The 27,217-nt window shown below is 38.8% G+C and overlaps 1 protein-coding gene and 1 pseudogene across 1 annotated transcript in view; one reads left to right on the forward strand and one right to left on the reverse strand.

The window, feature by feature from the left end:
- The window catches only part of TTC8 (tetratricopeptide repeat domain 8), a 52,087-nt gene extending 30,722 nt beyond the window's left edge, over positions 1 to 21,365 (reverse strand). The window contains exons 1-6 of the mRNA XM_060003354.1: positions 21,252 to 21,365; positions 6,049 to 6,169; positions 4,882 to 4,945; positions 4,608 to 4,767; positions 4,305 to 4,394; positions 1,617 to 1,661 (exon numbers count right to left, since the gene is read on the reverse strand). Coding sequence (XP_059859337.1) covers positions 1,617 to 1,661; positions 4,305 to 4,394; positions 4,608 to 4,767; positions 4,882 to 4,945; positions 6,049 to 6,169; positions 21,252 to 21,365 — 594 coding nt within the window. The remainder of the gene's footprint in view (positions 1 to 1,616; positions 1,662 to 4,304; positions 4,395 to 4,607; positions 4,768 to 4,881; positions 4,946 to 6,048; positions 6,170 to 21,251) is intronic.
- Positions 21,366 to 24,868: 3,503 nt separating this feature from the next.
- On the forward strand, positions 24,869 to 26,558 carry LOC132420062 (elongation factor 1-alpha 1 pseudogene; annotated as a pseudogene).
- Positions 26,559 to 27,217: the final 659 nt, after the last annotated feature.

Below are 27,217 nucleotides of genomic sequence, written 5' to 3' on the forward strand. Positions count from 1 at the left end.
TTCAAAAAGTCAGGATATAGCTTTATGATACTCTAGTAATTACAAATATTTACTCATTTATAAAATGGGATGGTATTTGAATGTTTCTTTTTAATGACAGTGTAACTACATGATTTTATATATCACCCTGCAGCTCTCTGACCAGCTTTATATTGAGTGAAAATGGCATGTACTGACTTTTATTTACAGAAATGTGCATGGTTTCTCAGTTGTCCCAACCTTAGTTTTCTCTTTTCTCGATGTGACCACATCCACTATCACTTCATTATTGATAACTCCCATACTCTGTGTATCTGGCCCAGGACCCCTATATTTTAGTGTCACAGCTTCCAATACATGCAGTGACATCTCCACTTGGATAGCCTTTCACAATTTCAAACTAAAAATGCCTTCTAGTGAATTATTCAGCTTCTTTACAAACTGACGTCCTTCCCTAATAATCCCATTTCTGTTAGTAAAACGGTCATTCTTCCAGCATCTTTAAGAGGCAAGTTTGAGCTGTGTCTTTCCTTTGGCTCCCATATCAAATCTAGCATCATGTTCTGTCACTTCTTTCTCTAAAATGTCTCTTTGACACCCCCATTTTTGAGAATGTGGTTTCTTTATTTCTCTTTCCATACCTTGCTCATGTTTTCACCCTTTTTTTACATTTTTTCCCACCCTTTCCAAAAAATCCTACTGATTTTATGGATTTTTACTAATATTATCCCCTGATTTTTCCCCTTGATCTTCGGTACCAATTTCACATTCCGGCAATTACCTTTTTAACTGTTTCATTATGTCAATTTTATTTCCTCAGCTAGATTACATGGCTTGTAGAGGCAGGAACAAATATCATATTTTTATTAGTTTTCCTAGTACATAACATAATGGTTGACACATAGAAAACACAATTGAGAAAAATGCTTTTGTCTTCCTGAATACTTAATGTATAAGGTTTTTTCCTTGAATAAGAAAATGACAGAAAATACTATCATTAGACACTGTAGAATTAACTACATTTGATTGGACAAGATTTGTGAAGTTACTGCTCATTTGCATATTAGCATGTTGAAAAATGACACAAATGGAGAAGTCCTGAGCATGTAACCTTAAAATTCTCTGTTGAAAGGCTACCAAGACGACTGATTATTGATTATTGTTGAAGCTGGGTGATGGTTGATACAGGCTCATTATACTCTCCACTTGCACATGTTTGAAATTTTCTATCATAAAATGTTAAAGGGGAGGAGATGGGGAACACTACAAAGAGACCAGAAATACATGTATTAGTAAACCTATAATCACTATATGGACCAAAGAAGAAAACGGATCAACAATGCTAACGATTAGTATAAAAAATAAACTTTAACACAAACATACTACGCAGCATTCTCCATTATCTATATCTTGCCCTTTAGTGTAGATCTACTACTCTATAGATCAGGCACAAGTCTTATGACTTCTATAGTTATACAAAGTTTCCTACTGAAACTGACAGTGGATTTGAAAGTATCAGTAATTCTCCAATCTTCATAATTCCATCTGTTTATAAGGTAAGAAATAGAACATTTCAGAATCTAAATCCCCAAAGTCATAAAAATCACATTAAAAAATAGTGCAAATTCAAAACTTACAGTCTTAACATCATTTTCATGATGAAAGATATACTCGAACAAAGCCTGTGAAGAAAAAACATGCAAAAAAATACATTAGAGTTTATTTTAACAAAGGTACTTTATTGTCATATCAAAACTCAAAGGCCATTTTTTGGGGGGTTTTTTTTGGTTTTTTTTGTTTTTTTTGCGGTACGCGGGCCTCTCACTGTTGTGGCCTCTCCCATTGCAGAGCACGGGCTCCGGATGCGCAGGCTCAGCGGCCATGGCTCACAGGCCCAGCTGCTCCGCAGTGTGTGGGATCTTCCCGGACCGGGGCATGAACCCGTGTCCCCTGCATCGGCAGGCAGACTCTCAACCACTGCGCCACCAGGGAAGCCCTCAAAGGCCATTTTGACAGCAGCTAGATTGAACCAAAATAACAAAGTACTGTAAAGTGCCTGGGATTTATAAGTAAAGGGTCCATCCATCATTTGTTACAACCATTCATTTTAAAATAAGGCTACTTATAACTGATTCCTGTTTTCACAGAATACGAACTGGAAAGCTCAAATAATTCAACAATTTTTTTCATATTACACATACTATTTTATCAGAAAGAGACAAATGAAAAGACCAACTTTAGGACTGTCATAAAACTGCATGTATTATACAGTGATTATGATATTAATAATGACACTTTAGACATGGGAAAATCTGGAAGTTCTTTCTGAAACAAAGTAGAGTTTAACTGTAAAGTAGGGAGTTTTTCCTTAATATGCAGATGCCTCTATGTGCAGCCAGGGCTGAGAATCATTATTCTAATACTGCCCCCAATCTATCTGGATAAATAAGCATTTACCAGACTACCTCTTGGTGGTACTACATTTGTCCATAACACCATTATTTTATACTTGCAAAGAGGCTAGCACCCCTGAAAGATATCAAGATTATTAACAGAGATGACCTGAAGGCAACCAAAAAAAGAAAAAAAGAAATCAGGATGAGGCCCTCTTTAGAAAACTATTCCTAATCCTCCATTTGTTCTCTTATTAAAAAAAAAAAAAGTTATGAGAGCAGTTGGTGTTACCACTGCCATGAAAAGGATGTTATAACACCCAAGGCAGTGTCAAGGGGTCACCAGCCACCCCAAGCAATATGCCAATATTAGTAATGAGTCCGGATAAGTCAAGGCAAGTTGGGGACCAAAGACAGAGAAACCTGGCATTATTTCTACAACACACTAAATAAGTGCAAAATCTAGTTCGTCTAAATCTAGTAACATAGACCAGGTCTGTCCTGGAAGCATCCTAATTGGAGGGAAATGCCTCTACTGACTACACTCCCTGGTTAGAAAACAACAATGGTATTAAGTAGCCATTCAGCCACCTCAAATAAATGGCCTAAAAAGATAAGGAATCAGATATTCCTCATAAAGGAAAGGGAAATAAGTAAAACTTTATGATTTTGCTAAATGAAGTTGACTGGGTTGCTATCAAATAAGAAATTAAGAAAAACATCATTGGGGGGCTTCCCTGGTGGCGCAGTGGTTGAGAATCTGCCTGCCAATGCAGGGGACACGGGTTCGAGCCCTGGTCTGGGAATATCCCACATGCCGCGGAGCAACTGGGCCTGTGAGCCACAACTACTGAGCCTGCGCGTCTGGAGCCTGTGCTCCGCAACAAGAGAGGCCACGACAGTGAGAGGCCCGCGCACTGCAATGAAGAGTGACCCCCGCTCACCACAACTAGAGAAAGCCCTCGCACAGAAACGAAGACCCAACACAGCCAAAAGTAAATAAATAAATAAATTTTAAAAAGAAAAAGAAAAACATCATTGGCATTCTTATAGTCTGATTCCTTGTTTGCCAACTGGCATTCCTTTCCCTGATTTAAATTTCAAGTCTGTATGGCTAGTGTCCTTTTTCATTTTCCCTAGAGTGTTTAATATTTACTAAATATGTTAAACGCCAGTAGAACTGATAATAGGAATGAGCTCAGCACTCATGCACAGAATTCATAGAGATTACAGCTAAAAACCTGAGCCAGGCTTACACCAATTTCCAGAAGCTAACTGCTCCTGGCTCTGCATTATTCCATGCTCACCTCTAAACTTGTCTGTACTGGAAAGGTCACAAACATCCTCCTTTCTCTCCCTCTCCCTCTCCCTCCTCACTCTCTTATCACTTTTTCTCTTGCTCTCACTTTCTCTTTAATTTAGAGGAGCATTTAATAGTTAGAAGTACTAATGTAGTTGGCTTGCTGCTGTCTGGCTCAAGTAATCTTTATTGAGATGCCTGATTAATTACTAATTAGAAAGAGAACATTTTTTTATCTTCTTTTTGACAGTTCTAAAATCCTACAAGGATAGAAAATTATTTTTCTGAGAACAGTCCAAGCTGAAAAAGAAAAATACACACACACACAGATGATCTCCTAAACTTCATTACCCAAAGATGGTGGGTAATGGGTAACATCTGCTTTCTTTGTTATAAATCGCTGTTCTTTATTAGGAGAAAAAGAATTTCCTATTATAATGGTATATATGCTTTATTTCTGATTGACTTTCCTTAACTCAATACTAAGAGAAATTTTAGATATTAGAATAATTAAATATTTCCATTTCAATCAAGACAAGGTCTTTTCTTCACAAATTTTTATCCATTTCCTGTAATGTTATGATAACATTTTGAACATTACTTCATAACATAAAATAATTTGAAGTACATACCTTTGCCAATTTAGGTTTCTGGGCATATTTTGTTAAATTCAGTCTAGATAAATTTATAAAAGGTCCATCAGGACTTGTAAGCATGGAAGCCTATGGGGAAAAATGATAGAACAAGAAATCTGAAACTTTCTCGAAACACAAATTGAGTTTAATGTGCATAAAATTATAAAGCCAACACAAGTAAAAAGAATCACCTTCAAAAATTTTCCATATAATTGTCTACTATAAAAATAGTGAAAAATGATTAACATAACATAAATTACTTTGGTCATACAAGGTTATGGTAAAGCTGACAGAATTTACCGTTCCCAGCCTGACAAATCTTCCAGATGAGCTGGTAATAGGGCGAGCTGTGTAGGCAGTTCTGGGTGTTCTGATGGCCTGTTCCATAGTGCCTGGCCTTCCACTTTGTGTGCTGGGTCTAAGGAAACCTGTAATGGGTCTTCCAGCTTGAGTGATCGGCCTGTGAAGATTGTAAATTGTTAAAATACAAAGAAGATCAATAAAGGAAGATTCTCATGCAGCCCGGTCAATATTTAGTGGCAAAGGGAATGAAATAGGAGTATACTGAACATACCTGACAGCTGGACTAGGCCCTCCTGTCTGATTAGTTCCAGGGAGTTTCAGAGATGTTCCAGGACCTATAAGATGAGATGGCAAATTCAATTTGTATATTATTTATTGATCTGTAAAAACTGTCCACTAACGCAATTTTCACAAATGTGCTAGCCTGGTGAAAAAGACATTAGTAACAGGAAATGTATCTAGAAAAATGTGTTTGAGATTAATATTTATTGAGTACCTATCATGTTACTTTTGTTATTACATTTAATCTCCACACTAATTCTGCAAGGTAGTAGTACTAACCCATTTAGCAAAGGCTTAGAGATTTAAATAAACAGGTCAACCTATTAGTAGAGCCAGCATTCAAACTCAAGACAAGCAGGCTCCAAAGCTCCAACACATCAAAATGACAGTTCTATACTCATAGTTTATTTTTCATACAAACTTCTTCTCCCAATAAAAGATCAGTTACCCCCAATATTTGGAATTTAGATATCTTAACTCCAAAAGAGCAAAATGATAGGGAAAAAAGACATCTTAACATGAAACATATGTATTTTTTTCTCAATTTCCGCTGAAGCATTAAAACAGCTATTACCTTCCAAACATATATAAATGACTGATAACTGTCACAACTAACAAATTACCAGCAAGATACCATATGTCATGGTAATCATCCAATACCATTCACAGCAGCACACCTGCAAGCTGGGACTAGGCCACTGTGACAATCCTGATGGACAGTCACTGCCTAGCAAATCACTCCATCACCTCACATCATGCATTAGAGCAAATCATTGATTATTACAATGAAGTGATGTTTTCAAATTATCATTTTTTTAGAACACTTCTGTTGTTTGGATGCTTCCTGTGTTTAGACTCTCAGATAAACAATCTTTGATATATTAGATAAGCAGCTCAGATAGAATGCCTTTTTATAAAATATTTTAAAATGCATGATATAGCTTCTACTGAAAAATAGTTATACATCAATCTCACACCTTAAGTTTAAGATAATATAATTATGCCTTTGTACTATAAGGCAGAATAGAGGTAATATTTTTTCATGCATACACGTGCTTCATGTATGTGTCTTATTTTTATTATAAAAAAGTACACATAGAGAGTATTCCTCCTCCTAATGGCTTTTCATTTACTTAACTGAAAAACCAGTACTTACGTGGAACCTGAGCAATAGCATTTTCATCCAGTATCATTTCTGCAATTCCTTCCTGATCTACATCAATTTCATCTATGTACACCATTTCAGTTAGTGCTCGTGCTTTTAAAATCCAGGCTGCCTAAAAAGCATAGATAAGATAAAGCATATCTTAAATTGCATTAGAAGTAGTGCATAGCCTATAGAAATCAGCCATCCTTTATTATTATCTAATTTTTTATCAAACATGTTTACCATACTTAATGCATGATACTAATTTAAAGGGCTATGTCCAGGAACTAATACAAGAAGGCAAGGTCATTATTAATCAAGAAACAATCAATAGATCAATTACCTAGTAAACAAAAGTGTGGTAATTACCTAGTAGTCTTCTAACATGCCTTTTTATAAGTGAAAGAAGATCTTTATAGAAAATTTTACTAGAATAATAATTTGAAAACAGATGAGTAAAGCTACACCCACGTGTTCTTTCTGCCTTTCTCCTTCAGGGCCAAGTCCTTCGTGAAGACTTCCCTGATAGTTTAACTCTGAACCTACTTCCCTCTTGTCTTTCTTAGAAAGCACTTTCTTTTATACTTCTATTATTATGTACTTACTATATTCAACCAACACTATAATTATTGGGGCATATGTTTGCCCTCCCTTCTCCCAGAACACAAGCTTTTTTACCTTGTTCACTTTTGAATTTTCCATCACACCTATGGTTTGTGTACACAATAGGTATTCCAAAAATGTTAACTTGAACTAGGATTAATTTTTCCCACTTCCCAATAACTAATCAACACAATCTTGGTTGCTTTGTGATCTAGCCAGTAGATCAGCTAGTAAACCTGCTAGAAAGTGGGGAAAAAAATGGAAAGGTAATTAAGGAACCTAGAAAATATCTCATCAGCTTTGCTTTACCCTGAGAAATCAGACGTAAAGGTGTGCACGATTAAATACCTTGTGAAATATTTAAAACTGCTTTATCAGAAAAGTTTACCGTTCTGCTTCAATAGAAGCAGAGAGCAATAAAGCTTGGTGTCCTGTGGCAGATTTGGGGAGAAGGCAACCCTTGAGGCAGCAGTATAGGACCGACTCTATACTACAGGGGGAGCAGCAGCAAGGGAAATCTGGAAAGGGGTTAGGCCTCATCATACTAGGAATCTGTCTGTGAAGCATGCTGCATGAAGGCAAGGGACTGAGGGAGGAACAGATGGAGGCTACAAGAGGACCAGAGAGTCCTCACATAAGGATATCGAGATGCACTGAAGCATCAGCGTGTATTTATTGAGCACCTCCTACTTATGTAGCACTGGGCTAGGTTCTGAGAAGGAAATGCGAGAAGATAAAGACATGGATCCTAATTTTCCTGAACGTATCACCTACTGGATTAAATAACAAGGCAAAGCAATGCATGATATGTGACAAATGAGCTACATGGAAAATGGTTTTACAAGAATTAGAAGGCAGAGATCCTTTTGTGGGCTAAAGTAATTGGAATGTATATTTTTAAAAATTTTTAAAGAAAAAGAATTTTTAAAAGTCTTCATGCTTTCCTTTTAATGGGAACAAAAGGAAATTACATTGTTGCCTTTGGTCCTCACCATGAGGTATTATCTCCCCTGTGTGAGTCCAGGTCCTCCCAGAAGCAGATGCCAAGAGGGGATTGAATGTGCAGGGCAGAAATAGAGACACAGATGTAGAGAACAAACATATGGACACCAAGGGGGGGAAGTGGTGGGGGGAGGTGGGGGAGGGGAAGGGTGGTGGTGGGATGAATTGGGAGATTTGGATTGACATATATACAACTAATATGTATAAAATGGATAACTAATAAGAACCTGCTGTATAAAAAAATAAATTAAAAAAATAATGTTGAAATGAAAAAAAAAGATATATATAGTATCAGCTGTCCACAGAGCTTGTCATCACAAGAGACAGCCTACCACAGGGAAAAAAAAAAAAGAAGGCTGTCTTCACAATATATTTAGGTTCCTCAAGTGAAATTACATTTGATTAGATTATTGGGGTTTTGTCTTATACTTTTCTGGTTGAGGTTTACTGGATTCTTAACAGATAACTTAGAATAAAATATTTCAAACGTTATGTGTAAATTTAACCCAATTGAATGAGAAGAATATGGACCCAAAGAACTAATTTGTTTGTTTAAAAAGTCAGTTCCAACTGGAACTGCATCTAACTGTGGGAGCCACCAAAGACTAGGAAAGTTGCCAGATTGATACAGCTATTCTCAGGGGTCAAGGAAGTCATCACTCATCACTGGCTTGGACTAACGGTTTAATTTAACTTTAAAGATGGAAATAAGTAATCCTGATTTAAGTCCTCACAGTTCCTATTGCCCTGCAAGTATCTGATGGCTTTAATTTTTCAAAAGGGCATATTCTTTGCTGAGCACCTCTGGTGGACAGGAGGAAGGACGGCAGCATTTTCTGTTCACACAGTAAAACAGGATGTGGGCTTCACTAGTTCATTCCCATATTCCCAGGAAGCACCTACTGCATGCCGGGTCCTGGGAACAGAGATGCGTAAGTCACAGCCCAAGTTCTAGCTCATAAGAATTTCAGTGTTATGGGGAAAGTGTAAAAACGAAAACCTGGAACATGCTATAGAAGGACAAAGAAAGGCACGCAGCTGCCTTGGGGTGGAAGAAAAGGTAAAGGAGAGTTTGCCCCACGGCCAAGACAGGAGAGTGCGTGCCAGGTAGAGTGCATAGGGCAAAGGAAGGCCAGCTTGAGGGCTCATATGGAGAAACAAGAGTGTGGTAGAAGAATCAGGTTCAGCTGAGGAGAAGCTGCTTGAGAAGAAGCTGGAGAAAAAGGCAGGGGCCAGTGAGGGATCCTGTATGCCAGCTGTATGCCATGATGAGGAGTTAATAAAGCTTCAGGAGTATGATTTGGAGTCCTAGTTAAATTGACTCTCTAAAAGTCAAGTTTTTATTATTATAGTATCATTTATACAGTTGGATATTAATTATCCATGCACATATTTTTTAAACTATTTTCATACCCATTCTGTTATCTCATAGTCCAATCCATCATGCTTCTTGACTTCTGTCCTTCTACTAACCCCTCAAATATTAAGAAGGTGCAAATTATTTTACATCAGGCTAAGCAAAACATAGGAATGTAAATCCACTATTCTCTCCCAACCAAATGAATATATGCTTCAGAAGCCAAATAGGAAGATCTTTTTTTTTTAATTTTATTCCATAAGAATTCACTTTTTCAAAAAGGTAAATCTATATTTGTTTCAGTTTCTAAAACCTCATTATTAAGAAGCAGAAATAATGAGGTGAATTTCTGATATTTAAAGATCTGCAATAAGACCTACTTGCACCATTACTTAATTTTAAATTTCATCAGTATTTGAGAATATTAATTTTCCTGACTTTCCTCCTTCTATCCTAACAAAAAATGACCTTGAAAATCATGTATCACCGCTTGATTAAACATCAGATTGTATTCAAAGAACTGCTCTGGGCAACAGGAACAATTCTCGGAATTTTAATGAAAACATTTTATTTTGGAGGCAAGCCAAGCATGTTTTACAGCCCTAAATTCCTCTGCCTGTTTAAATTTTTTTTAAGTTCAAAACTAATCAGTGATTAAAATAAAATGCATACAATATTGTAAATCAACTACACTCCAATAAAAATTTTTAAAAATAAAATAAAATGCATAACAAAGCAAATTGGTAACCCTACACTGCCACTTGAATCTGAATAAAACTATAAACTGGTTTTTATCAGAAGTACTTAAGTTGTTAATAAATGACAGGGTCATGCAGTTTATGTAGATAAATTTGAATACCTACGTATTGGAAGTTCTGTAAAATCGATAAAAATAATAGATGCTTAGGAATTTTTTTTAAGGGAAAAGCATAGATCCTCCCAATGTAAATGAGTAATCATCACATCAATTATTTCCTTTTTTATCTGCGAAACATAATCCCATCTCATTTACCTGCTTAGTTAGTCTATATATAGGACATTACTCTTGCGGCAACTATCTACCAGCTAACATCAGGAAAATACTGACTTCCCTGTACTACCTTCTGTGAGGGTAATCCAATTTTAGTGATAAAAATAGACAAATTAAAAGGTTAAAGCTCTACTGACTGAGCAAAGCAGGTTTACACTGTTTTGTTCCTCTTAATACAGAATGCAAGGCTATGTAAAGCCTTTTAAGACAGGTAAGAAACAATTTTACTAAGTTATTCTTAGAATAAAGCTACCAAAAGAACAGTCTGTCTAACCTGATTTAGACATCATGAGAATCAGTAACATGTGACACTCTGCCTACTCTATGAAAATGAAAATTTAGGCACAAAATGTTGAATTGCTATTGTAAAGCCTCATTTATTTTGAAGTGATAAAAACCTGCAAAAGAGGAAAGGCAAAAGTGTGAATAGTGAGCTCAAAAGAATCCAGTCAGCCTTGTTCCCTTCTGATTCTTTTAGATCACTATCCAATTAAGTCTATAGTAACAGAGCAGGACATGTCAAATACAGGTCCTTCATGAAGTCCCTGTGCTGGTCGGAAACTTTCAAATACCATTGAAAGTTTTCAAACCATACCAACAATGCAAATTATTGATGTTTCAATTTAATTTTAACTTTAATCAAAATCTTCCAAAATTACTGAAAACAAAAGGCACATTACTTACTCTCTTTATACCTTAGGTGCTTCTTATGACTTGTACATGTATTATACAAAAAATAGTTTTCCACCCTCTATCAATTTGGAAATCATGATTATGAACATTCCAATGACAAATGTCATCCTTTTAAAGAACAGAGTACTACATTTTAACCTATTTACCATGTTTGTTTGAAACTGCACAGGCCTCCATCAGAGTATTTTGCATACTACTTTCTTCTAAAAGGTCTGATAATTACACATGTAAACCCCATGAGGTTCAAATTGTTTATTTATCTAAAAAACACTTAAAATTCACTCTTGCTTGGCAGGGCAAATCCCTGACAATATTTAAGTTCTCTGATTTACATCTCTCTCGTCCCTTCTCCTTACTCCCAGACTTACTGGAAACACTCTTGGGCTAAAAGCTTCACTGGCCAGGAGGCCCCCTAACCAGACCTCCTCTTCCTGGGTTCCCTTTCCACTCATCTACTGTCTCATGCAGTTAGCAGGTCTCTCTGGCCACCTCTCATGTCTAACAAAGTTCATTTGGTAGATGTGGCTGTCTGGCCAAGTCTTTTCTTCCTCACAGTGGCAGGCACCTCTCTCTAAAAACAAGACCTTCCCAAGCGGAGTCGGCCTACTCTTTACTCAAGACCTATGATCCAATCCATCACAGACACTCCTGACATCTTGGCTCCCTTTCTAAGCCTCTGACTCCCCTTGCCTCCGCCTTTATTTTTCTCATCCTCTAGGTCAATATTGGTCATTTCTATTTAAGCTACAAGTCTTAATGAGTAGAGTGCCCTAGTTTTACATCCATAGACACAAAGTATTAGAAATATAATAGTTTATATCTACAGAATGACTGGTAGATATAGCTAATTTTATAACAGCACAAGTAGATAGGCAGCAAATTTTCTAATCTATAGCAACAACTAAGCAATAGTAATTAAACTATTCTCTAAACTAAAGGTTGCAGCTAAACCTTTACCTGAGACACTGGCAATTCTGGATCTGGTTCCTGGAAAGCATTAAGAAGGTTGTAAACATTTTTAGGATAATACAGTTTCTAAAATTAAAAGTCTTAATGACCAACCAAGTATTTGTAGGTGGACTCAAACTCATTCAATAAAAACCCAAACATGAACTTTAATCTTTCCCCAAAAGCGCCCTTACAAGTTCTGTACAAGTAACACCCTATCCACTGAAGAGTGCTAAATTTTCTATGATCAGAAAATTCTAATTACTGTTACCTCATTTAGAGCACAGAGAAGAGATCTTTACATATTTAATGAATTCACAGTATCTCAGGAATTAAAAATAATTTTACAACTATACCAAGGAAGCTATTTTTATATTCAAAAACAAGTTCATGGTGGTTAAAGCATTCAGACTTTAATCCCTTGAGGAGGAGGAGGAAAATCCACATACTATAAACCCTTCGATTCCCCATAAACATAATGGGATCAGTGGCTAAAGATAAGAAATTAATTCTGACTGCAATGTCTTCCGAGAAATTTTTGTAAATAGACTATATAATATATATCAGGGTCAGGTGCTGATAAACTTAGGGTTTTTTTCTGTCCAAAATTAAATAGAAATGCATTGGTTAAAAACACAGATTTATAACAAATTTATTTATAAAAGATCTACACTTTCACATCTACAGTCAGCAGCCTCTGAACACTCAATCTGCAGCATGTTTTACTGGGAAAGCTACTAAGAAACAGAAAAAGGAAAGAAAAAAAAAATCCTTGCTTTCTACAGCTCTAAAATCCAAAAAGAATACCCGAAATATTTTTTAAAGAATATATTATGTGTGCAAGCAATGTGTAAACCATCTGGTCACCAAGGAAGGATAAGCAATTTCACATGACACACAGCAGCAACAAGAGAGGAAAAGGCTAAACTAAGCTAGAAAGTGAGAGTCCTAGCGGGTGGGAGTTAGAGAATACTTGGCAATCAGCTGAACAGAACACAAAACAGCAACTAAGAAGACACAGCAATTGGAGGTTTTCAATGCCGGCGTGCAGAAGAAAGAGCTGGAAAAAGAATAGATTTCCTAGATCCCACAATCCATATTTAGAGAAATACACTGATACAGGCAATGAGATGACAGAAGAAATAACCCCTTCTATTCTTTCTTCTATTTATTTGTATACGTGTCTAAATGACCCCCCATTATCTCATTTGAGTCCCACAACAACCACTTCAGGGAGGCAGGTAAGTGTTATTATCCATTTTACAGATCAGTAAACAAATTCAGGGATGTCATGTAATTTGCTCAAGGTCACACAAAGAAGCCAGAGCTCTTTCTTGCCAGTCCACCTTGGAGATTAAAAAAAATGAGTTAGATACATAAGGCAGGATTGAAGGGTAAAGTGTAGGAGAGATACAAGATAAGTTCCATATAGAAACAGGTTAAAAAGTTTACTAGAGGTGATTGTAGACAGCGTTTGAAAAGGAAAACAGTGAAAGGAGACAGAGCCACGGAAAGTAAGTAAATGCTGGACACTTGTTAGTCTGCAGGGAGATTCCTCCAGTGGCCCAAACTGACCCCGGCAGCTCAGCCTCAGAGCGCTCTGTTCACCAACGAACGCCTTCATGCTCTCTGTGTCTCGTCCTGCCCCGCAGGATTGCACTTACGACTTACCAGGCAGGTAAAGAACATTAGGGACCTGATGTGAAATGAGAAGAAAATGAGAAGGGAGAGGATGGAAAGGTGTAGAGACCGGTGAGGTGGTACGGATGGAAGATGGAGGCAAGGCTTAACCACGAGTCGGCAGAGAATACATTAATTCCACAACATTCTCTTGGCATCCCTGGAACCCCGAGAGGCACTGAAAACATTCTATGTGGGAAGGCACATAATTAAATAAATTACAGTACAATGTGTTAAATGCCATACTCAAGCATGGACCAACCACAGATGACTTAGATGGAGGACAGAAAAGCAGAACATGAGAGATAAGGAAGTCAGGGTAAAAAGAGAGATTATTCTGGAAATGATTGTGTACCAATGATCTATGAACTATATTCAACATCATTTTATCATCAATTTCACTGGACACTCCTCACAGATGCTCTCCAGATTACCAACAATCCTTTCAGAAAGATATGACAGAATCCCACCTGCAAATATCTCTAGCTAACTAGAGATAATAGCAGCTCACTTTTTTGATCACTTAGCATGTGTTAATGAACTTAACCCTCACAACAACCCTTTGAGGTAGGTATGTTACCATGGCCATTTTATGGGTAACTCTGAGGTCAAAGTGTGCAGGCAGTATTTGAAGCTAGATACTCTCAGTCAAGAGCATGCACTTTGCTTTACATATGAGACCATAGCAAGGCCGGAACGCAGACTACTGTAGAGTGTGGGAAGACCAAGGCCAGGTATGGCTGGTCTGGAGATCCACCAGGAGCAGCAGAACGATGGAGGAAAGAGTCAGGATATTTTAATTTAGAGACAGGGCAAATTTAGTGATTTTGTTTTGTTTTGTTTTTTTGCGGCACGCGGGCCTCTCACTGTTGTGGCCTCTCCCGTTGCAGAGCACAGGCTCCGGACGTGCCGGCTCAGCGGCCATGGCTCACGGGCCCAGCCGCTCCGTGGCATATGGGATCTTCCCGGACCGGGGCACGAACCCGCGTCCCCTGCATCGGCAGGCGGACTCTCAACCACTGCGCCACCAGGGAAGCCCAAATTTAGTGATTTAATTTTTAAATCACTAAGACCTTCATCTGGGTCTCTCTCAATTATAGTTTTTATGATTTAAATTAATCCACATACACAGGAAACCACAAGTTAGGTTCACTTGGTCTAGCAAATTATCTCCATGGGTATTATCAGCATAGTTTGAGTAGAAAGCACCAGGCCCAGGCCTAGAGTCAGAAAACCTGGGCTTGATCCTCAGGGAGCCACTTAGCTGCATGACCTTGAACAACCTCCATTACCCAGTCCTCCTCTCAAATTAGAGCAATAGTGCCTACTTTATAGGATAGCTTTAAAAATAAAACCTTGAAGATTATTTCATAATTTTCAGAGTTCTTATACCATAGTAGTTCATGAAGTATAAGGTGGTAGTACTTTCAACAAGAAGTATTAACCACACAGAATTTCTTTATAAATACATGTACATAATGAACAGAAAAGCACCCAACTCTCTATTACTTCCTTTTTCAGAACTCAGAACTGACTCCCAGTTACGGCACATCAAATTAAAACTTCCCTTTGAATCTCCGTGAAAGTAAGAAGACAGGGAAAGTACAGTGGCACTGCCTAGAACCAGCAAAAACTCACCAGCATAAACTTCAATTCACAGTAGTTTGCTTCCTTCCTTCCTCCCTAGGGTATAGCTTTCTCTTAGGTTGTTGCTATTACTTTAGGGAATTAAAACTCCAGATGATTCTGAATGCAACTTCCAAATTGCCACCAATACTTACTCTGGCTAATGAGTCTGCCCAACTCTGCTCTTAAACTACAGAGTCATTATTCAGAATTTAGCAAAAACAGGAAGGAAAAGAATGTAAGAGAACAGAGAAATGAATGGATTTCAGAAGGTTTAGGGAAATCTAGTGACCAAGGAGCCAAGTGGGAATGTAATCTTTAAAATTCAGCAACGTGAACTGCTCTGCAGAGTACAGAATCAAAAGAATGCCTGGTTATAAGTCTCCATGGCCCAAATGAGGAAATAAATTAGATAATCATACAGAAAGATGTTTATTTGGCTTGGATCACCAGATCATTGTCTCAACCAACTACTAACATACAGCTCATTGGGGACCCCTGCTTCTCGACCTTTCATCTAAGCCAGTGGCTTTCAGCCTTTTCTCCACCTTCAAACTATTGACAGTAATAACCCCCTTCTCTCTCATTATAAGCAGAGATTGCGGGTGGCAAGAAAAATGTGAATTACCCCCATTCTGATAAACAGCTAACCCTCCCACTCCCAGAATCACAGATTTTAACAATTTAAAAATCTATCAGCAATCTACCTCATTAAGAAAAGTATATTAACTTTAAAAAAAATCAACGACTACCTCTATGTTTTATGAACTGTTGAATTATACTGGAGCTAAAATCGGGGCTGCTTTTAAAGCCATGAATCTGACATATGGAACACAAAGAACAGTAATCAGATTAAGCAACTAATCAGGATGACCGACATGAGCCGTAAAAGCAAGCATTCCCTCTAGGTCATGTTGCTGCATGGAAGGCCATTTTGCATTTCTCTCTTTTATGTCTTTTAACTTTTAACCACTTTTCTAGTCACGATTTAGAGAAAACTTTGAAAAAAGATAGCACTTCTCTATGAATTGATTGTTCCTACTGTCTTTTGTCAAATGGGGAAACTACGATGACGAATTAACCAGTTATCCTTCTTTATTCTTAACTGATCAGAACTTTAACGTCCTTCATGCTTACAGACCCTGCCCTCTGTTTCACACCATTCTGCATCTGGGAAAAGCAGTCCAGAATCCATCTTTTTCAGGAACCCTTCCCAAACATCATGTTATTACCTTCAACCTACCCTTCAGTCCTCCCGTATCCAAATAAAATTGTGTAACGCTAAGGAAACAAGCTGGTCCATAGTATATCATACCTCTCCAGCCAACCTGACTATGCTGACTTTGGCAAGAATCAAAACCAAATAAAATCCACATGTCCTAACAGAAAATACAAGGCACTAATTAAATATTTTTGATGATACTATACCAAAATGGTATCTCTTAAAGGAGAACTAAACATAGAAGAAATAGTCTTAGAGGTGGGCTTCATTCCAAAAGGTTAATGTATCACCACCAAAACGTCTTTTTGAAGCTCCCTGGACCAGCTTATAAAAAGATTAGCAAACAGCAAATCACTTTAGAGAGGTTCTCCTCATCCAGGAGAAAAATAAGCAAAACCCAAAGTGAATATTAACATAAAAAACAAAAGCTATTTTTGTTCTAGAAAAAAAAAAAGCGAGAGCAAAAATGAATCCATTTGGCACTCAGGAGAAATATTTTAATTTCCTTTCTCTTCCATGCGTCCAGGCACTGCTTCAAAGTCACTCATTTGTAATCAAATCAGTTGCGTGGCACAGGAATGGTAATTCAAGAAGCTGCAGAGGAAAAATATTCTACTTTAAAATGTAGAAGCCTCAAAAAAAAAAGCCCATGAGGCTAAAGGGGTACATGAAGATAAACCAGGGAAACCGCAGGGGCTGAGAGTCATCTGCCTCTGCTCTGATCACATTACCGTTAGCTTTTCATAGATTGCTAGTCTCTCCATTTAACTTCCTCCACTGAAACAAGAGCGTTGTGAAGAAATACCAATGATGATAATGACTATCAGAAACACTCTCCTGGAGGGATCCAGGAAGAATTTGCTCAACTGATTTAAAAAAAAAAAACTGACCCTCGAGATAAGAAATGAATTAAGAATGTCCATAATGCAATTACATGTGTATGAAAAGGTGAATACATATAAGAACCTATGGTGCTGAGAATTAGGATGGGGGGCAGGGAGAAGCAAAGACCACCAGGCAATTAGGGTGATCTCCATAAACAGAGTGGAAGTTGGCACACATAAATAACACCATCCAGATGCATATATGAATATGATCAAGGCACTCATTCAGCAAAATACATAATGACGGCACCTGGGTGCCAGATTCTGTGCCATTCCATACAGATCTGCCATCCTGGACTCATATTCTAAAAGAAAGAATGAGAATTTTCAAGCTTTTAATCAAAGGAACCTCCTAAAGCTTCCTGAAGCTCCTCATTAAATGCATCAGCACTCTAACATAAATATTTAAATTCTTTTTAATTAATTAAGAAAAAAGCAGGATTGCTTTAAGCTTGGGGAAATCATAATGGAAAATATTTCCAAAATGAAATAACACTTGGATACAAAATGCACAAATCGGTGCTAAGAGAAGCATACAGAGAAAAAGCGCAGTGTTTAAAGGCTGGATCAAAGAATAACTAATTGGAGTGAGCCATGTAAACTTTTCAGAGGCCCTAACCAGGAATCCAAAGGCCGGTTTGGTAAGGTAACATCAAGTTAAAACTTCTGGGCTTCCCTGGTGGCACAGTGGTTGAGAGTCCGCCTGCCAATACAGGGGACACGGGTTCGTGCCTCAGTCCGGGAAGATCCCACATGCCGCAGAGAGGCTGGGCGCATGAGCCATGGCCGCTAAGCCTGCGTATCGGGAGCCTGTGCTCTGCAAGGGGAGAGGCCACAAAAGTGAGAGGCCCGCGTACCGCAAAAAACAAAACAAAACAAAACCAAAACTTATGTTCCTGGTGAAGTGCTACTCGTCATTCTGACAATATATATAGTTCCTCCTTAAATAAACTATCTCAGCATAACAAATAAAAAGGATTAGAAAAAGGATTAGAAAAGGGAAAAAATGTCATAAATTTCTTCTGGTAGATTCTCCTCGGCAGCCTTTGATACTTGTAGGAGCTAAACATATCAACGCCTGCTTATAACAATAAAACAGTAACAAAGAATTACATTAAAAAAAAACATTTCTAGGATATTAAAATTAATTATGTATCACATTACGAAGTATTATTTCAAATCCACAATAAATAGGATAGTGGAAGAGGCCAGGACTTAACAAGATCTGTTGCCATAATGATCTTAACCATGTCAGATGGTTAACCAATGACAACAGCAATATTTCCCAGTATGATCCTGTATCTTTTATTCTTCACCACCATTCTCATTCTCAGATCCACTAACCATTCCCTGTAACAAGTCTTAATTTTCCAAGAGGGCCAGCAAGGCCTAAAGGGAACTATATAAGAGGCCAAATAAAACGATCCAAGTTACTACCTTGTTTAGCTGTTAATTTTGGAGACTTTAAATGAAGTTCTTAATTTGTTCACCCTGTTCTCCCTAGGTACAAGGAAAGGGGTCAAGATCTCCGCGACAGCTCCTTCTTAACCATTAATAGAAACGCTGATGCTTTGCCTATGCAGTTCCCAAAGTGACAACATCTCCCCAGGATAAATTTGTACCTCTCCCCCAAAAAAGGAATCAGTCAGCGGTCGAGTAAGTTTCAGAATACTGTCTTAATCAAAATTAGGCAGGTTACCTTCCTTCAGGACTTCTCAGAGCCTTTAATCCAAGTACACAGATATGTCAAATTCCCATTTAGCTAAAAATCTTGAAAAAGGAACAGCACATGGGAAAATGTACTGGAAAAAGTTCAGAAACACAGTTTTGAAAAATTAGGCTACATAAGCACCAAAGAAGCAGCACAGGATAGACAAAGGGAATGGGCTTACCAGCTTTGTACCTTTGGACAAATTACTTCACCATGTGCCTCAGTGTGCTCTATCTGTAAAATGGGGGAAATAGTACCAACTTCCTAAAATAGCTGAGGATTAAATGAGATAACATATAAAACCCTCTGAATCAAGCCTGACACAGAGTAAATACTCAATAAATGTTACCTATTATCTTTGTTACATACTTTGCAAGGTTATTCTAAGCAAAGAAATACACATAATTTATAGAATATATCCCTGGCAAGTAGTAAGCACTCAATAAAAGGTCATTGAACACTGTAAAGTCCTGATCACAGTGTCTAGCACAAACTAAACCTGAATTGCAGTACTGAATGTCACTATGATTACATCATTAAGATTAGAGACACGGAAAACAAACTATGGTTACCAAAGGGGATAGCAGGGTGCGGGGGGTGGTGGTGGTGGATAGATTAGCAGTTTGGGATTAACATATACACACTACTATATATAAAATAGATAACCAACAAGGACCTACTGTATAGCACAGGGAACTATATTCAATATCTTGCAATAACCTATAATAGAAAACCTGAAAAAGAATATATGTATGTATAACTGAATTGCTTCGCTGTACACCTGAAACTAATACAACATTGTAAATTAACTATACTTCAATGGTTAAAAATGGTTTAAAAAAGATTATAAGGTCTTAACCATTAATAAAAACACTGCTGCTTTGCCTATAACACATTTCCTAATGTGACAACATCTCCCTAGGATGATAACAGCAAAGATATCTGAGCCTCGCCCACTGCCAAAAAAGGAATCAGTGATCAAATAAGTTTCAGAACTATTGTATTCATCAAAATTAGGCAAAGTTTCTTTCTGCAGAACTCCTCAGAACCTTTAGTATGAATCTCTAAGTAGGGAATATACATTTCCCAAATGCATTTAATGAGGAAACTTTCTTTCACTGAGCACTCTTGGGACTGTTGTTCTTTGGAACACAGAATAGAAACTATCCTAACTCAATGGAAAAATAGAACAATGTCTGGTACATCACTAGTTTGTAACAAACTTTGGTTGTACAAATGTAAAGGGGTCCATATTTTGTCGTGGTTCCCAAACATATTTAAGGGTGAAATCCTTTTTTTTTTTTTTTAAGCAGCATTTGTGGGACTACAATGCCAGGAAACATATCTGGAAGCGTGCTTGTCTATGGAAATGCAGTCCTATTAACCAATGTGACCTAACACAAGCACAACCTAGTTTAGCATTCCTACTAACACAGATTGCTCTGTGGGAGACGTGCTATCTATCTGAAGGCCAAAAGATTCACTTTAATAGGTTATCCTCAATCCATTTGCTGGGCACTAAGGCAGAGCCTAGTGACAGTTTTCACGCCTCAGTTTACGGAACTCCCCCTCAATTTTCCTTTTTTTTCTAACATCTCCAAGGCAACACCACTAGAAGAAAAGCTGGGAAACTATAACTACATGGGTACGTTCTGCATTTAATAGACGTACTCACAAACTACCAGAGTTCTGCTCTCCCTTTTTCTCCTTTTTTGTCTCTTCCAGGAACTACCTGACCCCCAGAGTTGTACCTCTCTTATACCTAGCATAAAAGCCTTTTCACTCACTTTATTTAATATTATACTTTATTTAAGAAACCCTAAATAAACTACTATAATCAATGCCATCTTTCCTTCTTTTACAGGAACTTTTTTCCCATCCCTCCCTCCTAATAATGAATGTATCTTATCCTCTCCTAGATTCTCATTCCTCTAATTTGCATTATTTGCCTCAAGTTGCACTCAAGCCCCAGCATCGAGGGTTCCCCACTCTTGGACAACAGTCTTAAGATGAACCAGAAGGATTACACGTTTGATCAAAAGAAAAAAAGGCAGCTATTTCAACAGGGAGTGGGAAGTTACAGATCTTTATGTTTATACATAATGGTTTTAGAAATCAATACCGTACGTGCAGCGAGCTTAAGAGCCCATCCACATGCCAGTATAAAGGAACTAACAAAGTTCGTCACCAAATTGTTCCTTTAAGCGACGTTTGAAGGAAAGGGTCTGCTGAAGTTTGAGGAGGGGGCGGTCGTGGCACAGCACTCGTGGGTCCCGCGGGCAAGGACCCACCGGCCAAGGCTCCAGGGGGTCTCGCTCCAGGTGCCTGTGCTGACCACAAGGTTAACCTCGCCCTGCGCCTTCTTCCCTGGAGACCCCTCCCGGGGACCTGGGAATCCCCCAGAGCCCTCAGCCTTATTGCCGGGATCCACAGGGCTGGCGGGGTCCGGCCTGTACCTGGTCATAAGGGGACTTCTCCAGCATCTGCGTGCACAGATCGGCGCAGAGCTGGAACTTCCTGCGCCTAAAATAGCTCCAGGCCAGGAGCAGCGGATCCATCTCCGAGCCCATGGCGGCTCCGAGAAAGACCAGGGCCCGGCTCAGGGAGGGCGGGGGGCGAGGAGCAGGCGGCGTCCAGCCCTGCCCGGCAACGCGCGGGGGCAGGGGCCTTGCCAGAGAGGCGCCCCGCGTCGCGCCTGAGAATAGGAAAAAGAAAACCCACCTCGAGTAGAACTCAGCTATAGGACTGCCAAACCTTGGCTTTAAAAATCATATACTTTTAAAGACTACATATTTCATTAATTTTCTAGAAGAAGGAACCGTGGCTAACGTTAAAGGCAGTGACTTAGACACCTGCAACTGGGGTCCTCCACCCACCCAGAGGAGGACCGGTTGCCTGGCAACCGAACTCTCCGCGTACTCTGCCAGTCCCAGAAAAATCCGGAGAGTTGACCGTACGGCCGGTCGTTGTCATACTCTTACTCCTCAGGCATTCTTACCCCTATCACTTATCCCTCCGACTTTAGAAACACAAACATGAGAACAGTTTCTCCAATACCATCTCGCCCACCAGAACCCAAAGACCTGAATCCTAAAACTCCCAGTCTGTTTTTCTAAATCCCTCTCACCCAATCTCGGTGTCCGAATGAAAAGGTACATTGAGGATCGCTTAGTCCAAACCGTTCGTTTTACAGATAAGAAACTGAGATGAGCTCAGAGAAATTATTAACCTAGTGTGGCGTGGAGTTAGGGAGCTGGATTGTAATCCAGATGACTACAAACTGTTAACACCATTTGTTAATTCCACGATGCCTAGGGGTTCTGGATTATAAATCGGTGACATTTTTGCCAAACAAAATAATGTACGAAAAAAAAAATCTTTGAGGAGGTTTTGAAACAACATCTCCACGTACTTGTTGTTTGTCAAATGTTTACTTGTGCAGAGTGATTTTTTCAGGTACAATTCTGACTTTCCTCTAGAGATTTACACAGATGACAAATATCTTTTATGGTTAGGAAAAGAGAAGTGTGACCAAGCTAAGTCCAGGTTGACTTCATTATGGAGGACTAGGGGATATTGTTTCCTTGCCTCATTCCTACCACAGTGAGAGAGGCGGGAGAGGAAAAGTTAACTCGATATTGAAGAACTTTCTGATCAGTTCTAAATCTCCTTTACAGATAAGAAGCGAACTAACAGCTCTTAGTAAAGGTAAATCACTCGTAATTTTCTCAAACCACTAAGGTACCATAATGAAGACATTATATTGAATCCAGATATATATACGTCTCATATATATCAAAATGAAAGCTTTCTAAAATAAAAAATAGGTTGTGAGTAGTTTTTTCTACTTTACTAAGCAGTCATTCTTGAATTTTTGTATCTTGGAAGCAATTAATTATCAGGATTGTGATTATTCCAGTTACGTTTACTACAATTAGTCCATTTGTGTTTCCCTGGAGGTGCCTCTAGAAATGTAACCAGTCTAATGCAGCAGCCCACTGTTTCTAGGGGTCAGGACTTTAGGACCGTACATGCTGGAACTGGGACTTGGGCTCGATATTTCACAGGGTCCTTTTGTTTTCTGGTAAAATGTAAGTGGAATCTATGTAAGTGATTCTCAACCCTGGCTCCATATTAGATAGATTTTTTTAAGTAAACTATTTTAGAATATATTTAGATTTATGGAAAAGTTACAAAGATAGTACAGAGAGTTCCCATCTACTCCTCACCCAGTTTCCCATTGTTAACAACATTACTACAGTACATATGTCACAACAAAGGAACCTACATTGGTATATTACTATTAACTCCACAATTTATTCAGATTTCCGTAGTTTTCCCCTAATACCCTTTTTCTATTCCAGGATCCCACTTTGGATACCATATTACATTTAGTCATCAATGTCTCCTTTGCCTCCTCTGGTCTGTGACAGTTTCTCAGACTTTTCTTGTTTATGATGACTTGACAGTTTTGAAGAGGGCTGGTCAAGTATTTAGTAGAATGTCTGTGGAGCTTTTAAAAATACAACTGCTCACATTCCATTCCTAGAGAGTCTGACTTAAATGGTTTGATATAGGGCTGGAGCATCGGTTTTTTTGTTTTGTTTTGTTTTTGTTTCCCATGTAATTCTAATGGGCAGCCAGGGTTAAACAACCTCTGTGCTGAGTTCTAAATGGTTTTGTATACATTGTGATTATTGTCAACTTCCTAGAGAAAAAAATGTGTGTGTGTATATATATATATATATATATATATATATATATATATATATATATATATTTAAGAACATGTAATTCATGTTAGCTTCTTCCAGAAGGCTGTTAATTTTTTTTCTTTCAGAAAAGTCAAGTGGACGAGAAAAACTGTAGAATCTTAGCACATTGCAGATTGTTAAGCATGTCCAAATGTGGCATAAAATGTTACTTTAAAAGCTTATAAACATTTGTTTTTTTAATCTTGTTAATATGTGTATAGTTAATTTTATGAATATATAGATAAATTTTGTTACATATTTTATAATACTAATCCATAATGCAGAAACCTTTTTGTTTTTTATGGCCATGCCATGCAGCTTGTGGTATCTTAGTTCCCTGACCAGGGATTGAACCTGAGACCTCAGCAGTGAGAGTGTGGAGTCCTAACCACTGGACCTCCAGGGAATTCCCAACCATTTTTTTTTTTAATGACATGCTAGTGATAGGAAAAATAGTAGATGTAACAGTTCCTGGTGAAGGGGATGGATAAGAATTACTAGGGCTATTTTCCTACTGGAGAAAATGAAGCATAGAGAAACAACTTAATCTCTTTGAACGGGTCAATTTCACAATCAGAGCTAGATCTCAGTTCATGGATCCTTATCTTTTGCTTTCTAGCAACTGGATCTCTTTAGGTTAATTCAGTTTAAAATCAGATACGGATTTTCTTAATTTTAATTAAATTTTCTTAAATGTTAAATTGGAATCGCTCAGGCCATTTAAACTTAACCCAAAACAAAAATAGAAATGTAACATGAGGTATTCTCTTGATCAACAGCTCCTATGCTTGGTGATAAGAATGCAGAGAAGAAAAAGACAGATCTGCCCCAACGGTACTTATACATGAAGAGTAGTTACAGGAAAGAGCATTGGGCTTGCGGTTAGACTTGCTAGCTGTGTTTTCTCAGGCAACTTAGGAATCAAGATACGATGGTGATTAAAAAGTGGGCTCTAGAGCTAGATTTCCTATATTTGAAACCCTGTCTCTGCCATGCACTAAACGTGAGGATCTTAGGCAAGTGGTTTAATGGCCCTGTACCTCAGAAATGTGCTTCATCCATAACAGAATAAGTGTTTTCTGTGTGCTTTAAGAATTTTAGATTCTGCTTTAAGAATTTTAGACTCTGCTTTAAAGAACAAGAAAAACAATGGGATGGATGAAATTCATAAGAAACGTTAAGAATACATAGTAAGTACACCTTTAACCTATAGGACACCTTAAACATACATAGAATAAATAGACACTTATGGCTTTTTCACAACGGGTTTGCCGCCAGGATAGAGGTGTCGTGAAAACCACCGCTAAACCTAAGCAAAAATGGGAAAGGAGAAGACGCACATCAACATCGTCGTCATCGGACACGTAGATTCCGGGAAGTCCACCACTACTGGCCATCTGATCTACAAATGTAGTGGGATCGACAAGAGAACTATTGAAAAGTTCGAGAAGGAGACTGCCGAGATGGGGAAGGGCTCCTTCAGGTATGCCCGGGTCTTGGACAAACTGAAAGCTGAACGCGAGCGTGGCATCACCATTGATATATCCCTATGGAAATTCGAGACCAGCGAGTACTATGTGACCATCATTGATGCCCCAGGACACAGAGACTTCATCAAAAGCATGATTACAGGCACATCCCAGGCTGACTGTGCTGTCCTGATTGTTGCTGCTGGTGTTGGTGAATTTGAAGCAGGTATTTCCAAGAATGGGCAGACCCGTGAGCATGCCCTTCTGGCCTACACTCTGGGTGTGAAACAACTAATTGTTGGAGTTAACAAAATGGATTCCACCGAGCCACCCTACAGCCGGAAGAGATACGAGGAACTTGTAAAGGAAGTCAGCACCTACACTAAGAAAATTGGCTACAATCCCGACACAGCAGCATTTGTGCCAGTTTCTGGCTGGAGTGGTGAAAACATCCTGGAGCCAAGTGCTAACATGCTGTGGTTCAAGAGATGGAGAGTCACCCATAAGGATGGCAGTGCCAGTGGAACCACACTGCTTGAAGCTCTGGATTGCATCCTGCCACCAACTCGCCCAGCTGACAAACCCTTGCGTTTGCCCCTCCAGGACATCTACAAAATTGGTGGTATTGGCACTGTCCCTGTGGGTCGAGTGGAGACAGGTGTTCTCAAACCTGGCCTGGTGGTCACCTTTGCTCCAGTCAATGTGACAACTGAAGTGAAGTTTGTTGAAATGCACCATGAAGCTTTGAGTGAAGCCCTTCCTGGGGACAATGTGGGCTTCAATGTCAAGAACGTGTCTGTCAAAGATGTTCGTCGTGGCAATGTGGCTGGTGAGAGCAAAAATGACCCACCAATGGAAGCAGCTGGCTTCACAGCTCAGGTGATTATCTTGAACCATCCAGGCCAAATCAGTGCTGGCTGTGCACCTGTGCTGGATTGTCACACAGCTCACATTGCCTGCAAATTTGCTGAGCTGAAGGAGAAGATTGATCGTCATTCTGGGAAAAACCTGGAAGATGGCCCCAAATTCTTGAAATCTGGTGATGCTGCCATCGTTGATACGGTTCCTGGCAAACCCATGGGTGTTGAGAGCTTCTCTGACTGTCCTCCTCTGGGCCGCTTTGCTGTTTGTGACATGAGACAGACGGTTGCTGTGGGTGTCATCAAAGCAGTGGACAAGAAGGCAGCTGGAGCTGGCAAGGTCACCAAGTCTGCCCAGAAAGCTCAGAAGGCTAAATGAATATTATCCCCAATATCTGCTACCCCAGTCTTAATCAGTGGTGGAAGAATGGTCTCAGGACTGTTTGTCTCAATTGGCCATTTAAGTTTAATAGCAAAAGACTGGTTAATGATAACAATGCATCGTAAAACCTTCAGAAGGAAAGGAGAATGTGTTGTGGACCATTTGTTTTGTGTGTGGCAGTTTTAAGTTATTAGTTTTTAAACTCAGTACTTTTTAATGGAAACAACTTGACCAAAAATCTGTCACAGAATTTGAGACCCATTAAAAAAGTTTAATGAGAAAAAAAAAGAAAAAAAAATGGACACTTACGTGTTAAATGTAGATTAAACTGATGAAACAAATGAGAGTGTTAATTTGTAGATAGAGAGCGATGGAAAGCAAAACCTTAAATGTTCACAAAGCATGGTTCAGCTTTACCTACCTCAAACTGGCCACCCACTGGTATCTACCCATTCTAGCCCACTTATCCTGTGGTTAAAGCATGCACTGCTGCCCACCAAGTCATCACTGAGCTATAGCTGTGGCCAAGCATGCCTGCCTTTTCATCTCTCCAGTAGAACAAGCATTTTGGGACCATGAACCTTCCACCTCTGAACTTGCTTGTTTGCCCTCAACTCGTTCTTATAACCACACAATCTGTGGTGTAGGCAGTTGAGGCAAAGGGTCAGGATATAGGAGCCTTAAGTGACCCACAAGTAGTGTGGTCATTCTACCTGCTTTCACTAAATGTCTTAACCTACCTAATCTCTTTCCTCTTGCTTCTCACTGTATGTTTTAAGTAGATTTAACAAACAAAATGATTTGAGCATCTTAATTTTGTTTATGAGCATTTCAGTTCCAGGACCTCTGGGATAGCCTGCTAGGTTGTATACTTAGAGGCCACCATAGCATTTCCCTACTACGTATAATATGGGGGTGATGCTGCTGCTGAGGAGGAGGGTTATGATGACAATGATG

This window comes from Delphinus delphis, chromosome 2 (genome assembly GCF_949987515.2).
Source record: "Delphinus delphis chromosome 2, mDelDel1.2, whole genome shotgun sequence".
Classification (NCBI taxonomy): domain Eukaryota; kingdom Metazoa; phylum Chordata; class Mammalia; order Artiodactyla; family Delphinidae; genus Delphinus; species Delphinus delphis.